This window comes from Haemaphysalis longicornis, unplaced genomic scaffold, assembly GCF_048455015.1.
Source record: "Haemaphysalis longicornis isolate Haplotype H1 unplaced genomic scaffold, Haemaphysalis longicornis Haplotype H1 scaffold_10, whole genome shotgun sequence".
Lineage (NCBI taxonomy): Eukaryota > Metazoa > Arthropoda > Arachnida > Ixodida > Ixodidae > Haemaphysalis > Haemaphysalis longicornis.
In genome coordinates, this window is record NW_027526204.1 from 144,983,427 (window position 1) to 145,007,967 (window position 24,541).

The window sequence follows — 24,541 nt, forward strand, 5'->3', positions numbered from 1 at the left end:
CAAATAATGACAAGAATAAAACACCTTTCTCAATATATAAAAGTTCAATATAGTATTATTAAAAATACAAAAACAAAAAAAATATATTGAGTCGCCGTTTCAGTTCTACCTTAACAGGAGAAGCAACGCCCCCCCCCCCCCCTCCCCTGTACGCACACACGCACGTGCGCACACGATAAAACAACCGAGGCGGTTTTTTTTTCGAAATGACCCAGAGCCGGAAACCGAAACTGAGTCGGATAAAGCTGCAGTGACAAGAAAAACTCGGCAACATTCCTCTAAAAAAATGTTGGCCAGAAAATAATTGAGATAACGCCCTGAAAATGTGCACGCAGATCGTAGTTCGCATCGAAAAGGAGTCAGATCCTGCTGCTCTACGAATCAAAATGAGCCAAATGCATTTGCCCAATGGGAGTTTGTTTTTGGCTTCAATGCTCAGACTGTTTCGTGGGTGTTTGCGGAAGTTTTTTTTTTTTTTCGTTTCGGAGCTGGCTTATTATGAATTCAGACGGCAATTAGGAGATCGGCAAATGATCTGTCCCCACCAGATGTGAATGACGAAGTGAACGAAATGAAACAGAGATGTGAAACAATGATTTCATTTCGTCTCCCCCGTTCCTACGAAATTACTCTGGTTATATTTTTGCCTCCATATTTACCATTTCAGTACTCAACAAAATAGCCGCCGCTTACAAGCCCTTGGAAATCCCCCTTACCAACCTCTGAGAGTACGAACCAGTTCATAAAAGTGAAGAATAAGATATAAGCAGCCTTCTCGTGAAGCGTTTTGGGAATTCATGACAAAGCAATGAAGCGCTTGCTTACTTCGTGAGTGCCTTGAGGTGTGCTCAAGATGATTATCTTAGGCAAGAATTCGCAAAGAGCTGCTAATGGTACCAAGAGGACTCACCTGCTCTCCATGTACGGCTCTGCTGTTCTCGAGGCCCTGTTGCATATTTTTAATTCTTTTCTCACCAAAACTCCGTCGCACCATGCTTGAAAGTAAATTTAACTAAAGTTCTCATAAGAATTCCACATCAACTTCAGTCTTTCAATTCAATACGAGCCAAATTCAAACTTGTCACAATAATATTGCTCAAATTTATTGCATAATTTTTAATTACTTGTGGCCATAACCTTCCCGTACCTGACATGTAAAATATATCACATAATAGCTTTGACGGCGCTGCCTTTAGGTCCGGTAACAAACTTGCGCTTGTTTCTCAAATTCGCGTTAGTTGGATTTGGCTCATTTCGAGAAAAAAAAAAATGATTCAACTGCAAGAAATAAAAAATAATTAAAAGAAAGCATACAGTTATGTTTCTCTGTACATATAAGAATCCAAGAAAATTATACTCGAGCAACGTTAAATACATGAAAGCTCACTAGTGAAATTGCCAAGGACTATCTCCGCACCCTGAAACGATTAACTAATAAAGTACACCGGTAAAATGAATTTTAAAAGTGAGAGAACCTGAAAATGAACCAACAAAATCACAAAGATCTATTTAATCCAGCGCCCTCACTTGAGTAACTCTAAAAGACGCTGACTGGACTAAAATCGGCGTGGAATATAATCGGAATCAAAACAGAGCAAAAACAATAGATAAATAAAAATTATCAGTTCTATGCACCATATAAAATATCGTTTGAGGGTATTGCTTTTGGGACTAGTACTGAAACAAACACGAAACGAAAAAAAAAAAACCCTTACACTTAGGCGTACATTTTTTTTCCCCTTCGGTCTTCGTTCCCGTATTAGTCCCATTGGCATGCCCGAGCCCGCAAACCATGTCCCGCCAACTATCCCGACACAAGTTACTAGTATATGATAATTGGTCAAGGAAGAGTTTTGGTCCAAATTGTTTTATTCTTTTAAGTTCGCGCGTGCTTGTAAGGCATAAATGAGAGCTCACTAAAATGTAGCGACACTCAATGCGTACGGATACTGGTTATCGATCTCTACGCTGGCCACCGTTTTCGGCGCCACCGGAGCTGAGTCTTCAAGCGAGTGCGCATGGTCGTTCTGAAGGCTCCCATCTTGCGTTGCCGCCTGAAAAAGGGGAAATTTGTCAGTGATTCAAAGAAAGAAAAAAAATGAAGGAAGTTCACACTAACACGCAAGACTTGGAAGTAGCGAAGCTGTACGCAACGTATACCATCACGAAAGTCCACGATTGCGGCTGATTTGCTTCTCCTTCGCTGCCGCAACGACCCCATCATTGGTGCTATCAGTGTGAGTTCCTTCAGTTTTGTGGAAGGGATAATCATTGGACATCAACTTGGCGTACGCTATATAACGTGTGTTTCTCGTTCCGAGCAAGTGTTGCCTCGATTACGGCGAACGCTAGATTTTTTTTTAGGCCAGTCATGTAAACCTCCGTAAGTGGGTATGCTTGGCTTGTCAAACGTGCGCAGGGGACGCCGCTGGGCGGTCGTCGCGAGGCTCGCGCTGACGTGCGTGCGCTCCGCAACTTCTTGGTATTTTTAACTGCGGACACGAAAAATTACGATTTGCTCAACAGCTTCGCTCTTAAAGACGAAATTGCAGAAGCTCCCAAGAGGAAATTGGTGAATGCACTGTGCCTAAGCCGGTCTTCTGAACAACGACTTCGTTTAGAGTAGCCTCCACTACTGTACGAAAATGAATTCCTTTAAAAGCGGATTCCCCGGGGCCATTTGTTAAATACGTTCGTAAGACCCCATGCGCACCTACGAAACGCCATGCGTGAAATCCTTTTATTAAGTTAGCTTAACCACTGGGCACGTGTGTATTACTCAGGATAAAGCTTTCCAGGGGCAATATGGACTGTCTTATGAACACAAATTTGTGCGCTCTACTAGGGTTTCATTTTCCTGTGCGGTGAAAGCGTGACATGTCCAGCTTTGCACAGACGGACAGACGGTTTTCCTTGTCGAGTCCACGTAGAAATGCTTGCGCATTAAAGTTCCATGAAGACAAAAGACTAGTTTGAATAATTAAAAAGACTGCTTTGCCGCGATAACAACAACGCCCATTTTATCGCAAACTTCAAAGGAATAATGTAGATATTAAAAAAAAGAAACAACTCGTGAAGCAATGGCGCCTCCCCAGCCACTTTCCGGCAACTTTCTATGACGTCAGAGAATCGTGTAGGCCGATTGGCAGTCTGACTCAACGATTGTTTTGGGGCCTCTAGATCCATTTGGTCACATCACTTGAATGCTAACGTGCTAACGTTTTTATGAACGGCGACGCTGTATAGCAAATCGTTATTTTTCGTGTCTGCAGTTAAAAATACTTAGAAAATGTCGAGCATACCCACTTAGCGATATTGGTCGAGACTGCCGAGCATACCCACTGAGAGATATTGGCTAAGATTGGCCAAAAAATCCAGCGTTAACCGTAATCGTGGCAACCATTGCTCGGAACGAGAAAGACACGTCATAGCCTGCGCCCCTTCAAGGTGAAGTCCAATGATTATCACTTAAAAAAAAAAAAAAAGGAAGCTCGCAATTATAGCAAAGATGGTGGAGTAAAGTTCGTTGCGGCAGCGAAGAAGAAGCAAATCGGCTGCAATCGTGTACTTAAACCTTAGTGAAGGTCGTGAAGGATGCGTACAGCTTCGCTACCTTCAAGTCTCGCGCGTTAGTGGGAGCTTCCTTAATTTTTTGTCGGCCCATTAAGCGTCTCTCCTGCCCATAACACGTCACTGTGGCGCGAAATTTGAAAGTTTTTAAATATTCTTGCTTCTTTTCGGTTAAAAATTTTACGATTCCTTCCTAAATAACGTAGAGAGAAACGCGATAGCTAAAAGCGCCTCCAACATTCGGTGAAAGTGTGTCCAATAGATCACCAAACCTTCAAAGACCCAATTATCTCGAGCGAAGAACGAACCCACGCGACGGTGTTTCCCGCGCTAAGTAGACGCATCTAAGAACGACCTAAATGTATACACCGATACGTGGTTTATGAGATAAATGTATACTACTGCACTCCTCCTTCATGATTGATGCGTGTGTTATCTTATCTAGAACCGTTCTTTTTTCGCGTTTTTAAGTAACCGTTTCGGCACGATGGAAGCCCGGTTTAACGCACGTGCCGTGTGTCCCGAGATCTTATCAGAGCTTTTCAATCGACCAACCGGTGCATTAGTTTTTTTGACAGGACGCCATCGGTTCCACTAAGAAAGCTTTCGCTTTAAAAAACTTTTTTCGTGGCTGAAATGGGGCTGAGTGAGGTACTGAAGCCTGGTTATTTCAAATTAAACGAAGCTGTATCTTGCAGGGTGTCGAACCGGAATTTTTTCGGGTTCGGTTCGGGTTCGGGTTTAAGCCTTTCGGGTTCGGTTCGGGTTCAGTTCCAGAGCACCATTCCGTTCCGGTTCGAACCGGTTCGAACCCGTTCGAACCGGTTCAAAATGGTTCAAACGGGTTCGAAGAAAAAAAAGCAGGCGTGTTTTTTTCTGTTAATTTTTTGTGCTCATTTTTCGTTTCCTTATCAAATCGGCATAACAACAAATTCATAATGAAGGTTTCTTTGTCCAAATATTTTGTCTTCGCCAAACTAAAGCGGCCCTGCAACACGTTTTTCAACTTTTGTCTAAATCTTGAGTGCTTGCAGAAAGTAGTCAACCAACGCATTATACTATGGGGTCGCAATGTGCCTCAGCCAAAAATTACTGTTCTCTCCTCGTCAGATAACATAGAAACTTGCTCAAAATATTTTTCTCTCCTTCCCGGTCTTCGCGTTCTTCGACCGCTGAATGACGTCATTACAGTGGTGTAGCGGCTGTAGAACGCATTTGATAGCCATCTAAAAAAAGCCACAAAAGCGAAGCAGAAACGGAAGGTGTATCCGCAGCGACGAGCAATGCTCTGTGCTGGCAATAGCTATAGTTTTCGCAGTACTTCCAGATGCGAAGAAGATTGAAAGCGTTTTCGAAAGTGTTTATTTATTTATTTATTTATTTATTTATTTATTTATTTATTTATTTATTTATTTACTGTTGGGTTTAACGCGCCGTCGCAACGCCGACGACAAGGCGCGCCATAGTGGAGGGCTCCAGATTAATTTTGACCACCTGGGGATCTTCACGTGCGACGAAATTTCGGACACACGGACGTTTTCGCTTTTCGCTTCCATCAGAAAAGCGGCCGCCGCGACCGGGAATCTAAACCGCGTCTGTGTGCTCATCAGCGCTACGCCTTAGCCACTGAGCCACCGCGGCGAGTTTATCTAAGGTGTAGAAGAGCTCCTTTAACTGTACCCGCCAAATGTTTTCTATGGTAGTGTGACGAGTATGTGGCGCCGACTGCCAAGCGTGGCTGGTGGCATTTAGCTACATTTTCTACTGCTCATATTTTATCTGCTAACAGAGCTGTTAGAAAGAAAGAATGGCTCTAAAGACTCATTGGACGGCGGGTATAGGACGACATTGGATAGGGAACCACTGGAGATAGGAACTTGCTAATGGCCCTTCAGCGACTGGTGACAGCGATTGGGCTCTAGGAAAGATGATAGCCAAATGAAGTCACAAGCAGCAGTAATGATCACTTGTAGAGAGAGAGAGAGAGAGAGAGAGAGAGAGAGAGAGAGAGAGAGAGAGAGAGAAAAAATGAAGTTTAATTCAATCGAGGCAATGTTTAAAAGAGAGGCGTCCTCATTCGAAAGGGCCGAATCGACAGCCGTTTCCATCAAGAACAACTGATCTTCCAGGCCGCAGCTGGCCATGGCTGTCTCCCAATTCTCTATGGAAACGTGAAGGTTGGATGGATCTACGGCACACTAGTCGCAGCCGCCTACTATGTGTATGAGGTTCCCAGGCTCTCCACAGAAGCAACGCAATGGAGAGAGTTGTGTCCCGTCAAAGAGGTGAAGTCTGGCGTTGTGTGGGAAGGTGTATGCCTACAGGGTGCGGAGTAATGTTTCCTGGTTAATCGGTAGCGATTTGTACGGGGAGGAGTACGTTCTATGGAAGAGGCCAGAGTGCTGAGTAACTTCGAGGTCTGTGACTGCAAGGTGCATGCACTCGGGCCGGGCTTCATCAGCGCCGGCTAAGCGAGTCAAATCTCGAACCATGAGGTTGGTGATCTTGTTTGCCGTGGATGCCAGTATGAGCTGGCGCCCATACAATCGTGACTGGTCTCGTGGGTGGTCGTGTTGTAACATGCAATCGACCGTTGGCAAAGCTGGGCCACGCCAGCTAAGGGTCTGTTATGAGAGTTTTGACGCCGCTTTGGCTAAGCGCACGTGCTATCGCCGCTTCCTCAGCTTAGAGGGGGCTGTGTTCGGCGGTTGAGATGCTACACCTGTGGGAGGCTGCAGAACGGTAACACAAAGAGAAGGTACTGAAGAATGCTATCGGGCGGCTCTTGCATCAAACTAGTTGATCGTCCCTCCCTTTTTTTCTTGCAGTTTAGTTTCTTTCCAACTGTCTCCCCTCATATATACACACGTTCTGAAAACTCTTTGATGAATATACAATATGCATTAGGCAATTAGTTATTAACTTTAGTCCGAGATGTCAATTTTAATATAGCAACAACATAACAGCGCCATACGGGCATAAAGAAAGACCTTTTATAGTATTCAGGCGGTCTTCACATAACCTTGCGGCTACTTTGTGCGTGACAAAATTTCCTGATTGGTCGAGAAGGAGAACGCTGCAAAATTTCCAAATGCCAAGGACCCCAAAGATATCATGTTTGGTCCGACCGTCGAATCCGCCTTTACTGACCCGCTAATTCTTTTAATCAAAATTAATCAACACACCAGTCCCAATAATTCACATTAGCTCATTCACTCACCTAACTAATTTCAACTTCAACTTCAACTTTATTGAGCATTTCGTACATAGAAATGCAAGGACAAACACAAAAAGCTGCAAAACTGCAGCTTGACGAGGTGTTTGCACCTTACGGTTGGCGTGGCAGGGGAAACAGGAGTTTAAAGCATACGCACAGGAAATAATCCAAAGAAAATAAATGTCGATATTACATACAAACATAAAAGAAAGCATTAAACGCACTATAGCTCACAGTTTGTAAAAGATACTTATTAAATGATATACATACACGCATAGGTACATACATACATATAAAGGTTACAAAATAAAAAGAGAAATATTGGATATGGACGAAACCTGTGTAGACACAAAAAAAGCAAAATACAAAACTTGAAGAAAAAGTCATGTTATATACAGGTATGCATACACTCATCAAAATCTGCACTACAGAAGTATCCACATAAATAAATACACACAATATTGGCAAAAATCACTGTACGGTACTTTTTAGATGCTAAAGTTTGCAGGGAATGAAGACAATGCCAATAAAACGCTTGAAAAATATTACAAGTAATTTTGGCTAAACCAAGGTTGCCACGAGAGACAACGCTTATCAGAGACAAACTTGTCAGTTAAAAATGTTCTATGTTCAGCAGTAAACGTTTCCTTAAAGGAGCCATGAAGATTGTGGGCATTATCTTATCCCATCCTTAATCCTTTCCATTAAGGAATAGAATAACAATAATTGAATAACGCGCCGTCGTTATTCTCACTGCTCTCGCGCAGCACCGAACTTGCCCTGCCGAGAGACTCTGCCCACAACGGGTTCGAGAGCGAGCCACGACTCTCGCCGCGAGTGTACGTTTTCAATCACTTCACCGGGAAGCGAGATATTTCATAGTACAGGGGTTTATTACGCGGACAACCACGATACAAACACTACACTGTACTACGCACCTAGCCCCTGGGGCATATACAGCCGTCAGCGTGTGCCCAGCCCGTAGTCGGGCAGCAGTTAGCGTCCGCCGGCGTTGGCCGGCCGCAACGCTCGCTGACGTAGGGGAAGGGGGCTCTCTGTGGCCGCTACACATTTCAAGCCACGCCACTGGACACGACTGGGCGGCATCGGCGCTCGTCCGCTGACCTCAGACGGCGCAAGCCGTCACATCGCGGACGCGGGGGCAACCCACCAAGAAGTGGAATATGCCCGCGGAGACTCGCCGGGCATCCTAGATAAACGCACTGACGCAAATCGAGGCATGCGCTAATCGACACGGTGGGTGCCGTGACCCACGTAAGTGGGAAACAACGGCCAATGCAAGAAACAGCCAAAAGTGGCCGAAGGGCATTTACGTACCGTGCGATCGCTGCTCGTCCCAAGGGCGGTCTCCCCCGGGGAGTCTCCTGCGCGCATCCCCCGTCGCCTCGTAGGGAGAGGAGGGAAGCGCGCGAGGATCGCCCTCGCCCCACCAAGGAGGAGGACGTCGCTAGCGCCTCCTCGCCCCGATATGAGGGGCTTGGCCCCCACATCCCCCTCTCCTTAAATGCCCCCCTGACTGTCGGAAAGCCGGCCATCAGGTACTCATCCAAAAAGAACAATCTTAATGTAAGTAAAACAAAGCTAGTGCCCACCAGCCTCTACTCCAGCCCTTAAACCAACACTGCATTCACAACGCACGCTACACATACTTAAGATATACATACACACTATGAACAAGGTGTGAAACAAGAAATGTACGCTATAAACAATACTCTACTCAATTGGTGAGGGAACTAATGTTACGCTATACAGAGGAGGTCAACTAAGGTTGCACTACGTACACTATACTACACGAACACAGCTGTTACTTATATTACACAACCTACGGTTAATTATAATGCACTAAGAACACTTAATTACATTACATTACGTACACTTCTTTACATTACACTAGATACACAGGTGTAGAAAGATACACAGAGGTGGAAATATTGCACTAAGTCCGCAAAGGGTTGCAATAATCATCGCGGGGCTACGCATTGTTCGGCAGTACGGGGCACAAAGGGGTGGAAAGTTCCTCCCGCTGTCGGCGTTCATTGTCGTCACTTTGGGGCGCCACGAGGCTCACCATGGAGTCTCTCATCGCAGAGTTCTCGAAGGGCGCAGATAACGGGCAGATGCGCAGGCGCGATTCCACCGTTGCGTCGAGCCGTGTCGCTCCGCAGAGGGATGGAGGAGGAGGAAGCAGCGCGTGAGCCGACGACCCACCAGGAAGGCACCTCAGCACGTGCACGGGCTGGAAGCCAGGAGTCGGGATCGGCGCTGATGAACGGGGCAGCAACCAGAGAGAGAAGCGGCCCGAGCTTCAGCCCCACACAAGGAAGGAGGGGGGTTAGGCTGCGTCGAAGGCAGCCCAAGGTCAGCTCGGCCATTCAAGGCGCCCGCATTCCTGGAGACGAAGGGCACCTCTGCGCTCGGTTGTTGCGTCCCTGGCCGCAGCTAGCTAGTCGAAGAGGCCGTGGTGCCGGCACACACCACGCGCACTTATACACGCCAGTCTGCGGTGTTGCCCGCGAGGATGGAACGCGGGGGCGGAAGCAACCACCGGAAGCACACACGTCACATTCATCAAGGCAGCAGAAACACAAGGATCGCCGCGGCGAACGGACGACGCCTTTGGCAAAAGTTCACGCACAGCAGACGCCAAAGAAGCGTTCGCACACACGTACACCACACTGCTTGGGCCGAGAACACGCAACAAAACAACAGCAGCCGCAGTCTGAAAATCGTCCCAACGGCCGAGAAGACGCGGAGAACGAACCGACGGGCAGTAACTCACTTGCTTCACACACAAAATGAACACACACACAACAGATGAGACAACGAAAGCTACCGCCAACCCCTGCAAAACGCCGCTCCCGATCTACCCTCCCCCGTCCACGCAAGGACGAGCCGGACCGCGGCGGCGACAAGAAACGAGGGGCTGAGGGAAACCAGAGCACAGACTCTCCCAAGCAAGGGGGCCATTCCCCTCTCTAACCCAACGTTACCGCTCTAACCCGCGTCTCGTTGCCGCGGAGCAACCGAAAGCAAAATACAAACTAAACCACCCTCAGAATTTCCAAGAACTAAACGGAGGAGAAAGAGAAGGCCTAGCAACAGCCCGGAGTTCCCCCTCCACGGCGAAGGCGAAAGCAATTGCGCTTCTGTTTTTTTTTTTTTCGTCTCTTCAACACTGCCAAAACTAAGTCTCTTTTACACTTCTCTATACAGGATGCTCGGGACTAGTCAAAGAAATGCACAATTCTTATCACAACCATACGAGCACTACCATGGAAAGATGCCAGCATGTACACACAGCGCAAACACTAACAATACACAGCAAAGAATTCACAATAAGAAACATGCGTTCTCTCACTTACATAGCGGGCTGGAGAAAGGGTCAACTGGCTCACCAGGAATCGCCTCGGGAGGATTGTTGACAGGCTGGTGTGCGCGTGCGGGGTCATCAATCGGCTATAACCGTCCTCAGACCAGGCGACTCCACAAAGGTGATGTCGGCAGAAACGGTACAATGTGTCCGCCCAAAACAGTCAGACATACCGACGGTGCTCGGGCCACGCCACGGATAAGCCGGGCGCGATATTGCGACGCGCTCTAGGAATAATCCAGGTGCACAATTTCCACACTATGCTGGCGGCACACGACTAAGGTCATTACAGGCCAGGTGTCTCCCAACAATGGAAAACCCAATTAAATAACTAAAAAAAAACGTCCCACTTCGCACCTGCCAGTGACACTGCGGCTGATCATTTACAAGATCTTGGAGCCTACCAGACTGTATGGCCAAGGTGAGCCAAGACAATAACGCAACAATACGCATATCTTACTTTTCGGGACTTTCGCCTTTAACCGTTCATACTCGATAACGGTGGCGATGTATTACACCACGAGCCCCCAGTCGGCCTAGCGAGACACTCATCCCCGGAACCACCAGCAATACAAGCTGGTCCCTGTCCCCAGCGCCCGTTGCAAAGCAAGTCAACGTCACGGCGCTCCGCCTACCAAAGGCGGCCGAGAAACTGCTCGGAAAAAGGAATCGTTCCGCCAAAACCGTGGCTAGCTCTTCGGGGTGAATACCTACGAAACATGGCATCCTACAGAGGGAACCGGTCGCATTAATCCCTATAGATACGAGATCAAGCACTAGCTTGAACACTCTGAGTTGTGGAATGAGGCTACTCGAATTCAAGAATCTCCTTTAGCACCCGAGCGTGGGTTGCGTCAAAATCAACCTCAAAATCGAACACAGCACGAAAGCCCTATGTTCTCATGCTCGAAGCAAGGAAAACCTCGCGCTCTCGAGCTCCGCCGGCATCCACAAAACGAGGAGCCGGTCCGGCCGGCGGCCCGAATGCGGGCTCTCACCGGAACGTACACTGCACGCAACTAGCGTGCCTGGCGCGGCCAGCCGATTGCACAAGCAAAGCTCGCTACGGTATGGCAGCAAATGAGCAATCAAACGCTGCCCCACGTTGGGCGCCAGAAATGTGGGCATTATCTTATCCCATCCTTAATCCTTTCCATTAAGGAATAGAATAACAATAATTGAATAACGCGCCGTCGTTATTCTCACTGCTCTCGCGCAGCACCGAACTTGCCCTGCCGAGAGACTCTGCCCACAACGGGTTCGAGAGCGAGCCACGACTCTCGCCGCGAGTGTACGTTTTCAATCACTTCACCGGGAAGCGAGATATTTCATAGTACAGGGGTTTATTACGCGGACAACCACGATACAAACACTACACTGTACTACGCACCTAGCCCCTGGGGCATATACAGCCGTCAGCGTGTGCCCAGCCCGTAGTCGGGCAGCAGTTAGCGTCCGCCGGCGTTGGCCGGCCGCAACGCTCGCTGACGTAGGGGAAGGGGGCTCTCTGTGGCCGCTACACATTTCAAGCCACGCCACTGGACACGACTGGGCGGCATCGGCGCTCGTCCGCTGACCTCAGACGGCGCAAGCCGTCACATCGCGGACGCGGGGGCAACCCACCAAGAAGTGGAATATGCCCGCGGAGACTCGCCGGGCATCCTAGATAAACGCACTGACGCAAATCGAGGCATGCGCTAATCGACACGGTGGGTGCCGTGACCCACGTAAGTGGGAAACAACGGCCAATGCAAGAAACAGCCAAAAGTGGCCGAAGGGCATTTACGTACCGTGCGATCGCTGCTCGTCCCAAGGGCGGTCTCCCCCGGGGAGTCTCCTGCGCGCATCCCCCGTCGCCTCGTAGGGAGAGGAGGGAAGCGCGCGAGGATCGCCCTCGCCCCACCAAGGAGGAGGACGTCGCTAGCGCCTCCTCGCCCCGATATGAGGGGCTTGGCCCCCACAAGATAAAACACAAGTTTGGTTCATTCGAAAGGTTGCCTCGTTAGAACCATAACGACACCACTTATAACGCAAACCTCGCTCAAATAAGCTACATAATTAGGAAAAAAGGAAATGACCATGCGACCCACCAGCTCATTTTCCGCAACAGAACCTATGATGTCACTCGAGAACGCTCTGCGATTGGCGGAGGCCGGCAAAAGCAAACGCATGTTAGGCAGGGCTTACAGCTTGCATAGCGAGCTATATGCCCGTGAAACATACTGCACATTCTTTTTATGACAAAGAACGGTGGAGGAAACGGTTGAAGTTCCGAACGAACACGCAAGCGTGTGCGCCAATACGTACGAAACTACTGCCGGCCGAGCTCGACATCTCGCCGTCGCGCAGACGAATTTTAGGGTTCGAGGCTCTTAGGGGCCAACGAACCGTTCCAGCACGTACAGCGGCGACCTTGCTTGGTATCTTAATCCCTTGACAGGAGGTTGGCCGTCATATCGCCAACAAGCAAAGGTAAAAATATAAACGAGGGGAGTAAGGAACAGCAAGAAGCGACGAGATAGTGCCAGTCGTCGCATAAGTTTCGAATGGTGTTGGCTTGCTGCTGTCGTTACGAGCTCGTTTCTAGTTTACAACCACTGAAAACTTCAGTTTGTTCGAGTACTTTACAATGAAATTTCGTTGCTGCGTTTTGAAATGCCCATGTAGTACGGGCAAATCGTCGAGGGAGTGCGACATCCCCGCCGGTGAAGAGATCTCCTTTCATGTGCTGCAAACGACGAACCGCGGCGAAGCAAGTGGCTACGTTTTATGAACTTTGCAAACGGAGGAGAAAGGGAGCTAAAGGAAGTACGAGTGTGCTCGCTTCATTTCCGACGAAGTGATTACGGCAGGGACCCTTACGTTAGCTCACTCCTGGGACATGCTGGCGCTCGTCGCCGACTTCGTCAAATCGCCGTCAAAGCACTCTGACCTTGGGGAAAAAATGCCGTACACACCGCGCATTGACGCTCGTATCTTTCTGGTCGGAGCAGAGAGCTCACGCGAACGGCTTTCCATACACGACACCGGCCAACTGGCATAAGCGATACTGCTACTGAAATTGAACTATTATTAACCGTAATAAAAATACGGCACATACGTACCAGTCTGTATTCGTCCGTCGCGACGGGGCTGACGAGGCAGCGGTGCCGACGGCAGGGCGTTCGTCTGTTGTGGCTATCGCGGAATGGTCGCTTTCCCGTCCACCGCGTATCCCACAACTCCTGCCGCTCGTGCACTTAGAAGCATTGAGCGTTCAAGTGGTGTGAGGTTGTTAAATGCAAGCCCTAGCTCCTCGGCGAGAGTTTTGTTCTCCGGATCAGGCGATTCCATGACTAGGGCTGCGGGTGCACTTGGTTTTACTAGTATTTTTAAAATGGCCGCCGTCTCGGTTTCGGCACGAGTTTCGGTTCCTGTCTGACTCCCGCGTGTGGGTGCTATATTGAGTCGACATACTAAGTATCTGTTTCATGGACCGGCTCGTATGACGCCATTGTTCACGTCACCAAATATGCAATTTTAGCGGGAGATTTAAAATTTTGGCTTAAATTGCCTTATTTCTCAGTGAATAAAGCATCATTTGCTTCCGGGAAAGCGCTTGGGGTACTATGAAACACCTAATCTTTCGAATAAAACAAACTTTTGTTTTCTCTTCATGGCTCCTTTAAGTCTCACTTATAAATTGTATTTATAGCTATGCCACTCTCGGCTAGGTTATTTAAAAGGCGGGCAGTTCGGGATTGCAACCTATCATTGCCATAATTCGTTCTTGAAAACGGCACGAACTATGTACTCCTTCCCCTAATTTCGTACGGTACGTCCAACGGTTTTCTTAAGCTACATAGACTTAGATATGCTGCACCGTTGTGTTGCAAGCTATTTTTATACTTTGTTAGAAGATTAAAGTTGTAGATACATTGGACAGGAAGCAAATTATACTGCAGAAATAGTTCGTTGGTGTGAGAGTCATATGGTACAGTTGCGATATGTCGAATGGCCTTTTTCTGAAATAAATGCAGCTTATTAATATTTTTTTTTGTGGAACTGGTTAACCATACGAGGCTGCAGTAATTGATGTGAGCTGTGAGTATAGCATGATAAAGAATAAGTTTAATATTTGATGTAACCACAGGCCGTAACCTACAAAGCACCCCACACGCTCGAGATAAATTAGTGCAGACGTGATCGACATGGGCATCCCATTTTAAATGCTCATTAAAAACAATGCCTAATGTTTTTATTTCACTAACTATACAAATCTTTTCAGATCCGATGTACAAACTGAGGTTTCTGTCAACAGATCTTTGAGCTGGCGAAAATAACACCGCTTTAGTTTTCTTAGTATTTATTTTTAACGAGTTTGCTTTAGTCCATTTGTGAAGCTTTTGGAGGTTTATATTTGCTAAATGCAAAAGCTGAGTAGTACCACACGATTGAAAGAAAATGCTGGTATCATCTGCGTAAATAATAAAATGTGCAATGTCAGTAATTTCTACATCATTCATATAAATATTGATCAGGATTGGCCCTAGAAGACTGCCTTGCGGAACTCCAGCCCTTACTTCTTGTGAAGAAGAGTTGTGTTCCTTTATTGCTATGACCTGTTGCAGGTTACTTAAATAAGATTGCGAAAGAGTAAAGCTCCCGGAATCCATAATGTTGTAATTTTTAAAGCAATTTTAAATGACTAATTCTATCAAATCCTTTGAAAAAGTCTATAAATATAACTAAAGTTACCATCTTTTCTTCAAATCCCTGGATTATTAATTCCTTTTGCGTTAGTAAAGCTAATTCGTTGACATATGTTTACGAAAACCGAACTGTTTAGATGATATAATAGAGTTTTTGTCACAGAAGGACACAAGGTGGTTCGCGATTACTTTTTCTAGCCTTTTAAAATAACTGGAAGTACAGAAACCGGTCTATAATTGGAAAAATTGATTTTGTCCCCGGATTTAAACAGTAGCGTGACCTTAGCTTGCTGCATCTTTTTTGGAAAAACACCAGTAGTAAGGCATAAGTTATATATATGGCTAAGCGGAGATACAAGAAGGTCCAGTACAAACTTAATAGGCCGAATCTGAAGCCTATCGATGTCTATGGCCTCGCTATTTTTTAGTGACAAGAAAATCGACCATATTTCCTGAGGCGTTATCGGAGAAAAAAAGGCTCTGTGGGGGTTAGAATCCTTTAGGAAGCTCATAGCGCTTTCATTGTGGGAGCATTGCATAAGATTCGTTAAATAGTGATTAAACTTGGTTGCCAGTTCTTGACCCTTGAATGGTTTATTATCTACTGTCAATTCAAAGTCGTCGTCAATTCCAAGTCGTCGTAAGTGGGTGCAAAAGTTTATTCAATTCCCGCCACATGACATCACGCCGGGAGGAAGCCTCAGAAAACATATGTTCGAAGTACATTTTTTTAGTATAGCGTAAGAACTTTGTCACAAAGTTTCGGTACTTTTTAAAGGCTACAAAATCGTCCCTGTTCTTTGTTTTTATAAACTTATGGTACAATAAATCTTTTTTACGGATCATCTTCAGACATTCGTCTGCAATCAATGGTTTCCTTATATTCTTATTTTTCTTCACCATATTAAGAGGAAAAGACTTTTTATATGCATCTTGATATGATTCTAGACAAGTATCATAGGCATCATCTGCAGTGGTGCACAGAAGTAAAGGGTTCCACCAAATAGAGGGAATTTTCTGACGAAAAATAGTCAAAGTATTCTGATTAATATCGTGAAAAGCGAAAGATTCGGGGCATTGCTTACATCTTAGTATTTCTGTGTGCATTGAGAACATATATATAGGTAAATGGTCACCCATATGTACACCAATCACACCGGACATGGTACTGCTACTTGTATCACTGGTTATAAATACATCAATAAGACTTTGGGAAAGACGGCCCATACGAGTCGGTTCTTTGATCACGTTCATGCAGCCGAAATAACCTAAAAGGAGCTCTAGATTACGCGAATGTGCGCTTGCCTGTAATATATTAATGTTAAAGTCCCCACCAATAGTTCTTTGTAAACCACAAGACAAAACAAAATTGAGAAGGTCTTCTAAAAATGCGAAACAATTTTTGAGTTTTCCATCAGGGGGGCGGTACACAACAACAAAAATAGCATTTTTACATTGCACCGTTAAAGCTTCATAATCTGTCGTAACTGTCGAAAATTCGTTCATTGCACTACAAGAAAGCTGTGTAGACACGAGCTGTAACACACCCCCAGCTCGCGATGGGACCTATTTAGAAAGAACGTGTTGAAGCCGGAAAGGCGCAGCACTTCTGTATCACTCGTATACCAGGTTTCCGTTATCATGACAACGTCGAACTAGAAACTTTCAAAGCTGCGTTTGCTTTTCTTGTAGTTTCACATTCTTCTTTCATTTCCTCGTAGCTTTTGTTGAAGAATTCGCAGCTTTTTTGCATTTCCACATTTTCGTTCCTAGTGGTTTCATATTATTTCTTAGTTTCCTCGTAGCTTTTCTGCATTTCCCTTACTTCTTTTCGAAATTCACGCTTAAGATCAGCGATCTCGCGTCTTAGGTCAGCAATGGCAGTTTTAATGACCAAAGCAATGCGGGATTATACACAAGGGCACACAATAGCAATGGCACTGGGTGGTTGGCACCAGAAGCAACAGAAAAAGTCACTGAGTAAGCGGACAAAGATTACTGCAGACTATTCAAACCTATGAAATAGGAAGGCGACCATCAGGCGACCGTTCTGTTCGCTGCATCCGCTGCCAAGTGATGCTGAGGTGGACGGAGCGTTCTTTTAAAGGATCCACTTCGTGACGAAAGCCACACGTGGTCCAGGAAACAGGGGGTGTGGCGAGGCGATGTGGCGAGGGGGTGTGGCGAGTCTACCCGCTAACCCGCACTAATCGACTTCAATCCATTCACCTCTTAAGTTGAAGGTTAAGCAGATTCGAGATAACATAAAAATGCTATCAAATATACTTTAAAAGTGGAAATTAGGACTCCCCATTGTTGTCAATCTCATGTTCTCTTAGAGCAGTAACCAAAAGACACAACGTCACTGTATACAAGAAAAAGTTACGTTAATTTTGATAACTGCGAGTGTTTGTGCCTCAGTGCTGTTTGTATATAACTGCCCATTCACACTATAAGTGGAAGATATGGATGTATTGTTGATGGTGTCCCTGAAGGCCATCAAAAGCGGACAGGGATGCATGCGAATTAACAAGACATTAAAAACTTTACGCGATTTTAAACACCATGTATTGAAACCATGAAGAATATTCCATGATATGTTGCCTCGTAATATGCGTTATAACTTAAGTTATTCTAAACGTAAATGATAATTGGGAGAGATGGGAAGTGCCTAACGCAAACTGATAGTATATACGGACAACTTTACATTAAATTGAGGGAAATAATTAGAAGAGAATATGATGGGCCTTGGGAACTGCAGACTACGCAAAATATTTCATGGTTCTGTCTGGGGAGTGGCAAAATATCTTCAGACGCAAGGTAGGGTACCGAACTGGAAAACTAGAAATCACATTTTTGAAGCCCCGGAACCGGTTCGGAACGGTTCCTTCGATTCGTTCCGGTTCGGGTTCGGTTCCAAAATGGCGGAAAAAATACGGTTCCGGTTCAGTTCCGGTTCCGGGCAAAAATTCGGGTTCGGTTCCGGTTTTCGGTTCGGTTCCGGTTCCGGTTCGACACCCTGGTATCTTGTCGTCATGACGCATTTAACGCGGCGAGGATTCGTATAATATGGCGTCCAGCACTATACCAACGCTATATGCGCGCCGTGACGGCGTGTCCGTAGCACAGCAGCTCCGTGTACATCTTGACGCCGGCTAGCGGTCACTCCGCCAGGCCGGAGTAGCCCTGGTCCACGAGCGCAGGTCCGTGTCCGGCAGCTGGTCGCAAGGGGTCAGCGGGTTCCTGCGTGGAGCGTGCATACTGGTTATTTAGGCGCCCTTGCAGGGTATATCCGTGGGAAAGGGCTGCGATAACTACCGTATTTAAACGGTTCTAACGCGCACATTTTTTTTCGCCTCAAAGTTGGCTTGCGCGTTACAATCGGGCTCAAAACCGAAATCTGCTTGCAATGATACCGGCTCTCGTTTTCATGCCAGCATGAGCTGTATAAACAAGTTTATGAAGCACGAGGAATTTTGTTGCCACAGTTGCGTACGTCAAATAAAAAAAATATTCTGCCAAATTCGTGGGGTCACGTGTTCGACATCTGCGGGATAGGATCTGCTTCAAATTATTATTATTATTTTTTAATTTTTCATGAGTAAGCTTACCTGCGCGTTCCATTCGGGGGCGCGTTAGAATCGTGCAAATACGGTACAGTGATCCCCTTCACAGCCCCTTTTTATGTGAAAACACGGGTGGCTCGTGCAGCGAGAAAATGGAGTCGGTGGAGAGAAAAATCCAGAATGGCTGTGAACGAGGGTATGCGCCTTACGTCCCCATTGGCTGTGACGCGTCACGTGGCCTCATAGCAATGGAGTCACCATTGCTAAGGGGGCAAGCCGAGCTTCTGGTACCAACTGAACTTTTCTGGGAGAGACAGTGAGCCTAAACCCGTATACGGCACGATTAGTGCTTATAAAACAGAGAACCCCTCTTCGTCTAACCGCGCTGGAACGCCAATTCGCTGTTCGTGCGCATTAAATCACTGTTTAAATTTTCGCGCTCACGTTTTATTTATTTATTTATTTATTTATTTATTTATTTATTTATTTATTTATTTATTTATTTACATACTTACTCACTTACTTACATATTTATTTATTTATTTATTTTATATGTATTTATTTATTTGTTTATTTATGTATGCATTTATTTAACTTATTTATTTACTTATTTACTTATTTATTTAACTTATTTATTTAATTTTTTTATCCATTTATTTATTGTAAGTTTAACCGCCGACTCAACGCATGCGATTAGGCGTGCCGTAGTGGAGGGCTGCGGATGAATTTTGACCGCCTGGGGATCTAATTAACGTGTGCCGAAATTTCGTACCAACGGCCGTTCTTGCGTTTCGCCTCCATGAGAAAAGCGGCCGGCGCGGCCGGGAATCGAAACCGCATCCTCGTGCTCAGCAGCACAACGCCTTTGCAATTCAGCCACAGCGGCGGTACGTTACAGTCATTGCCGGAACATGGTACAGTCGCTTTCAATGCGACATTACTCATATCGCCTGGCTTTCACAAATTACGTCTACGCCCAATGCTGACCCGCAACTCGGGCGCAGCTCGGAGGAAAGAGGGGCTGCTGGTTACGAGTGGGAGCAGGCGTATTCGATAAATTTCAGCACCCGTTTATTTGACGAGCGTGCATTTAGTGTATACGTGAGAATGATTGCATATGGGGCACCGTACGTGACAGCGTGAGGCCGGCGTAGCACGCGTCTCTGGAGGACCAGCTTGTGGGGTTCGTCCGCGTTGGCGCATATCAGCTTGGCCAGGGTGAAGCGAGACACCTGCGACAATTGCTCTGCGCAGCAGTAGATGCGCAAGCAGTGGACATCGTTGTCACGAGCTAAGAACTGCGACAGGGAGTGTACAGTCGTCAAAAGTGTTAATGACAACAAAGAAGCGGACGGGTACCAGTTTATGCATACAGCGGCAGCAATAGCCACTGGAACATCTCGGCGGCTGATACTCGGCGCTCACGAGAATGAACTGCACTCAGCTACTACAACGCATGCGCACAACCCATGGCTGATTAGCCGGACATTATTGCATGCTCCCGCTCCGTGCATAGGCTGGCGCCTCGTTTTTTGTTGTTGCTAACGTTTTTGATGACTGTACAAATCCTTGCTTTTGTGAAAAACACACGAGTCAACAAAAAAACCCACAGCAATCAGCAAATAACATAAAACAACAATGAAAGAACTACTGAAGAAATCAACCATTTAAGAGAGTTTATTAACGTGCTCAGGCATGGGCCTTTGTACTAGCGTACAACAAAGCGGCAAGAAAAACCTTTGTAACGTGGCACTACATAAATGAAACAGACCGAACTGCAGGGATAAATTCAGAAACATGGTATCGTTATACAGATCAATGAAGACAGATGCTCACAACAGACAAATCTGTAAAGTGACAGGATGAATCTTTGGCACGAACTACACATCAGAAGGGAGGACACAATCTCCTAAAAACATGGGTAGCATAGCATGTCTACCGAAAGACAACATGCGATGGAAACAGTAAAACGGCACTGAAACTTTATTTACTACTATACAGAAGAATTGCCGGGTTGATTAGAACTTTCTGAGAACGCGATTGTAAAAGCCTAGTTGGACCTTCGGTTAATTTGCAGTTAAACGTTCTGTTAAACTTTCTGTTTATCTGCTGCTATAGCCTCCTCGGCCGTGGCGTGCTTTCTCAGTCTTCCACGCCCGCTACTATAGGGCCTCGTGTATCGTCATCCGCAGTGATGCGAACTGTATTCCTCGAAGCCCACGTGGCGACGTATACAAGGCAAGTATAGAAAGTTCTAGGGCCACACGTACGCCCTACCTCAGAACCCTTTCCCGGAGCGCGCTCCGATTTTATGTGTGATTTTGTGTACCTCACAACGATTTTCTGTACCTCAGGCGTTCCATGAAACATAGAGATGCAAAGCTTAATTTAGCCTTGAAAATTCATTCTGTCCGACGGAACAAGGAAATAAGTGTGCCACACAGCCTCACGGGAGCGAGTGATAACAATAAAAATAAATATTGCACATATTCATCTCAGATGCAACACTATTTTTGCCTTAATACATAACTTGCCTTCCCCGGCAGCTCTTTCGCACTTTATTAGTTGTTTACCAAAGCAAGAACGCACTTGCAACACCGCAGCATGTCCTCTGACGCCACATGTCGTCTTTGAAAGCAGCAAACGCTTGTCGACGTCATACCGCGTTTTTTTGTATACAATAAACAACATAGCCGAAATTTCTCTAGCGAAAAAAAGTACTTTGGCCCTACATCCCCGATTCGAGAAAGCGTCTACTAACTTGTGACGATTCTTCTTGAACCTGGCGCCCCATTCTTCAAAATGTTAGTTGCTTCCGCTGCAACCATTTTCTTATTATAAGTTGGACTGTTGCGAAGCATTTCGAAATGCTTTACTAGTTAGGCTTATCTTTGCGCACCTTTCTCAAGACATCCACGAAAACGACGAACCCTGTTCCAGCAGCCTTGGCCTCTCTCTTTCGAATAGCCCGCGCTTCACTTCTAAGAGGAAGCGCTGCTGGCAGCAACGATAGTTGCGCCATTGTTGAGGCCTTATCATCCCGCGAGCTTGGCGGATTTCGGCGGAAGGGGCAAAACAAAACGACGCCTCGTTCGCCAGTGTAGCGAACCGGGGTGCACACACTCGCCAAGGCCGTTCCCATAACATCACGCAACAGCTGCCGCGAGTGCAGATAATTCTCCCTCACGAACGCCCCCTCGTCCCGCGCAGCGAAGCAGAAAATTTGAGGCCAGGGTTAAACGTGAGAAGGGCCAGTTGCGGCTTTGTTTCCTCAAACGCTTCCCTTTTCGCGTTGTTGAGGGCGCATACAAATGCGTGGCCGCATGCGGATGTCGTTGGCACGCGCACATGCAAATGTCCGGGCACGCAGTAAACGCAGGCCGTGGCCTTTCAGGCCGGGCGGGGTGCACGCACGAACATGGCCAAAACTCCGCCGGTTTCGCAGCCGGGTCACGCCCTTCGGCGTAGCTTGGCACGCAGCAAGCTCTTCGTACTGCTACTAGGATGCGGCCGCAAGGGCCGTAATGTACACGCTCACTCCCTCAGCTTTCGTACTTTAAGTGATCTGTTCCAAGGTCTATGTATGTATATGAGTGAGTGAGTGATGTATATGGTGTGAGTGGTGTAATCGAGTAAGCGAGTGAGTGGGTGAGTGGGTTAGTGAGTGACTGAGTGATGTGAGCGAGTAAGTGATGTAAGTGGTGTGAGTGGTGTGATCGAGTGAGCGAGTGAGTGAGTGAGTGAGTGACTAAGTGATGTGAGCGAGGGACTGAGTGATATGAACGAGTGAGCGATGTGAGTGAGGGACTGAGTGATTGAGCGAGTGACTGATGGAGTTAGGGAGTGAGTGAGTGAGTGAGTGAGTGAGTGAGTGAGTGAGTGAGTGAGTGAGTGAGTGATGTGAGCGAGGGACTGAGTGATGTGAGTGAGTGAGTGATGTGAGCGAGGGACTGAGTGATGTGAGTGATATGAGCGACTGACTGACTGAGTGATGTAGAGACATAGTGATGTGAGTGATATGAGCGAATGAGTGAGTGAGTGAGTGAGGGAGGGAGTGACCGAGCGACGGGTTTAGGTTTCCACACATGGGCTGTACTGTTCAATGGAATTGTAAAACTTCCGGCCAAAGAATCTCGTGTTGTGCGCATCCTTTACCATTCGTAAGCGCCACCGGTCCCGCGTTCGAGTAGAAGTACCGGTCGCCCTGCTGGAAGCTTCGAAACTGGCGCCCGATGATGCAGGCGAACGTGGGTCCCACCAGGGACCCCGGGTAAGCTGGGCGTTCCATCAGGCCGGCCACCCACAGGTCCACGTCGTCCGGGTGTCTGCGTGTTGCATGGCATCACCCACTAAACACTGTTCACTCGCGCAGTCAACAGGATCAACGCATCACCCATTTGCGACACAGTGTGCACGCTAGGCTTTTTTACAACTACGACAATCCTTAGCCTGATATATGGTCGTATTCTCTGGTCTATAGGTTGCACTTGAAATAGCTTGAGTCATACCGTCGTTTCGCCGTAAAACGTTCCCACTGCGTTCATGCGTCCCCCGTATAAGGGAAGTTCAACTGCGTGTGTCCGTATTTGTTAGTGTTTGAAACACAAAAGTTCACTGTTTAGCTTAACAAAGTCATCCATTTATATTGCCTTTGGGAGGCGAGCAGTAATACAACGCTACATATAGTTTAGACCCATTTCGACTATTTGACGAGCAAATTAGTGCACTCATGAATGTTCTTGTAATTAGGATCATCACAGAAAAAAAAAAAAAAACCGAGGAGATAGGTTCTAACCCAAGCGTTTTAGGTTTTCACCTGTCACCTCAGTAGCAAACGAGATCTTTACCCGTTTGTGTAATTCATGCGTGGTCTGCAGATTGGACGGGAACCAACTAGTCCTAGCATCAACCCTTCTAAATATCATGTGAGCAAGGAAGATACGCCGCCCTCCCCCTGCCCATGCGCCGCCAATCTTCTATATATATAGTATAACCAGTGTGGGAAAAAGCATTACGCCTAGAAATAGACCACAAGAACAGCCACTTGATGGTGGCTCTCTTTGTGGTCTCTTTCTGTGTGCAGTGTCTTTCTTTCCACTGGTTTCGTACAATTAGCCACCATGAACCAACGAGCCCAGCATTCCGCGTTAGTCAGTCTGGTCCTCACTCGTAGAGCGCGGCGAGCAGCTGTGCCCGGTGCGGCTCCATGAAGGCGTGCAGGTCGCCGAAGCCGCGCACCTGGCGTCCCAGGCAGCGGCGCAGCCAGAAGCCGTAGCCGGGAATCGCGTGGTCGCGCCCCCGCTGCACGTTCAGCGCGGCCAGGTCCAGGCCCGACCGGCTGCTGGCGTTGCGGTACAGGTGCTCGCGCACCGCGTTCGACAGCGATGGTCCCGGGACACGGCCGCGCTGCAGCGCCAGGCCGCGAAGCAGGCTGTCCACCGAGCCCTGGATCGACGTCACTTCCGGTGAGCTGTTAAAGCCTCGTGAACGTTCTCTATATCGTTAACGGGATAATAGCACCCTTAGATCTCTCAGCTTTTATTCAACACCAAATGGCGTCCCATTAATCCTAAACCGCGCTTCTTTCTCATCTCTTTCGTGGCGTGACGGCCCGTCATAAACGAAGACCATACATCGCCCGCATGCCAGTAAGGGTATGGGTTGCTGGCCCTATACATAGCTTGCACATGAGATCGTCCCAACTATTTCTGTTGCTAATTTCTAACTTTCTTTAGCGTTCTCAAAGATAAGAGCATCGGACAAGTGCGGAGCTCTTCGTCGTGCGTGTGGTTCACAAACACAGGCTGACATGTAATACAGTCACCCGACAGCCAGATTGGTCGCCTCGCCACTTCCGCTAGTATTATCCCGTTGTTGCCTCTGTTGGTGCATGTATGCTGACGGCAAGAACCGACGGTTGCACTCCCGTGTGCACCTTCATAAATCTTGCTCACCGAAGAAATGCCTGCGACCAAAGCATCTGAAAGGCAAAGCCCGACCGTCGCGTTGAGCGGGTTTTCCGGAAGCCCACAGACGTTCACGCTTCGGTGCTAGGCGACCGGCTTCTTCCGACACATCCACCTCCTTGCAAGGTATCCTGGCGGAA

The 24,541-nt window shown here is 47.1% G+C and overlaps 1 protein-coding gene across 4 annotated transcripts in view; it reads right to left on the reverse strand.

Annotated features, from left to right (window-relative positions):
* Positions 1 to 1,833: 1,833 nt before the first annotated feature.
* Positions 1,834 to 24,541, reverse strand: part of LOC144159578 (salivary peroxidase/catechol oxidase-like) — a 114,900-nt gene continuing 92,192 nt past the window's right edge. Inside the window, exons 9-13 of one of the 4 annotated variants that reach the window (XR_013320331.1) lie at positions 23,603 to 23,880; positions 22,591 to 22,760; positions 19,567 to 19,681; positions 17,975 to 18,112; positions 1,834 to 2,054 (exon numbers count right to left, since the gene is read on the reverse strand). Coding sequence is in view for 1 of the 4 variants with exons in the window: in XM_077691157.1 (XP_077547283.1) it covers positions 18,025 to 18,112; positions 19,567 to 19,681; positions 22,591 to 22,760; positions 23,603 to 23,880 (651 nt within the window). In the remaining 3 variants the exon portion in view is untranslated. Of the gene's footprint in view, positions 2,055 to 17,957; positions 18,113 to 19,566; positions 19,682 to 22,590; positions 22,761 to 23,602; positions 23,881 to 24,541 lie in introns of all 4 variants that reach the window. The other 3 variants (XR_013320330.1, XR_013320329.1, XM_077691157.1) reach the window with 3 other exon arrangements.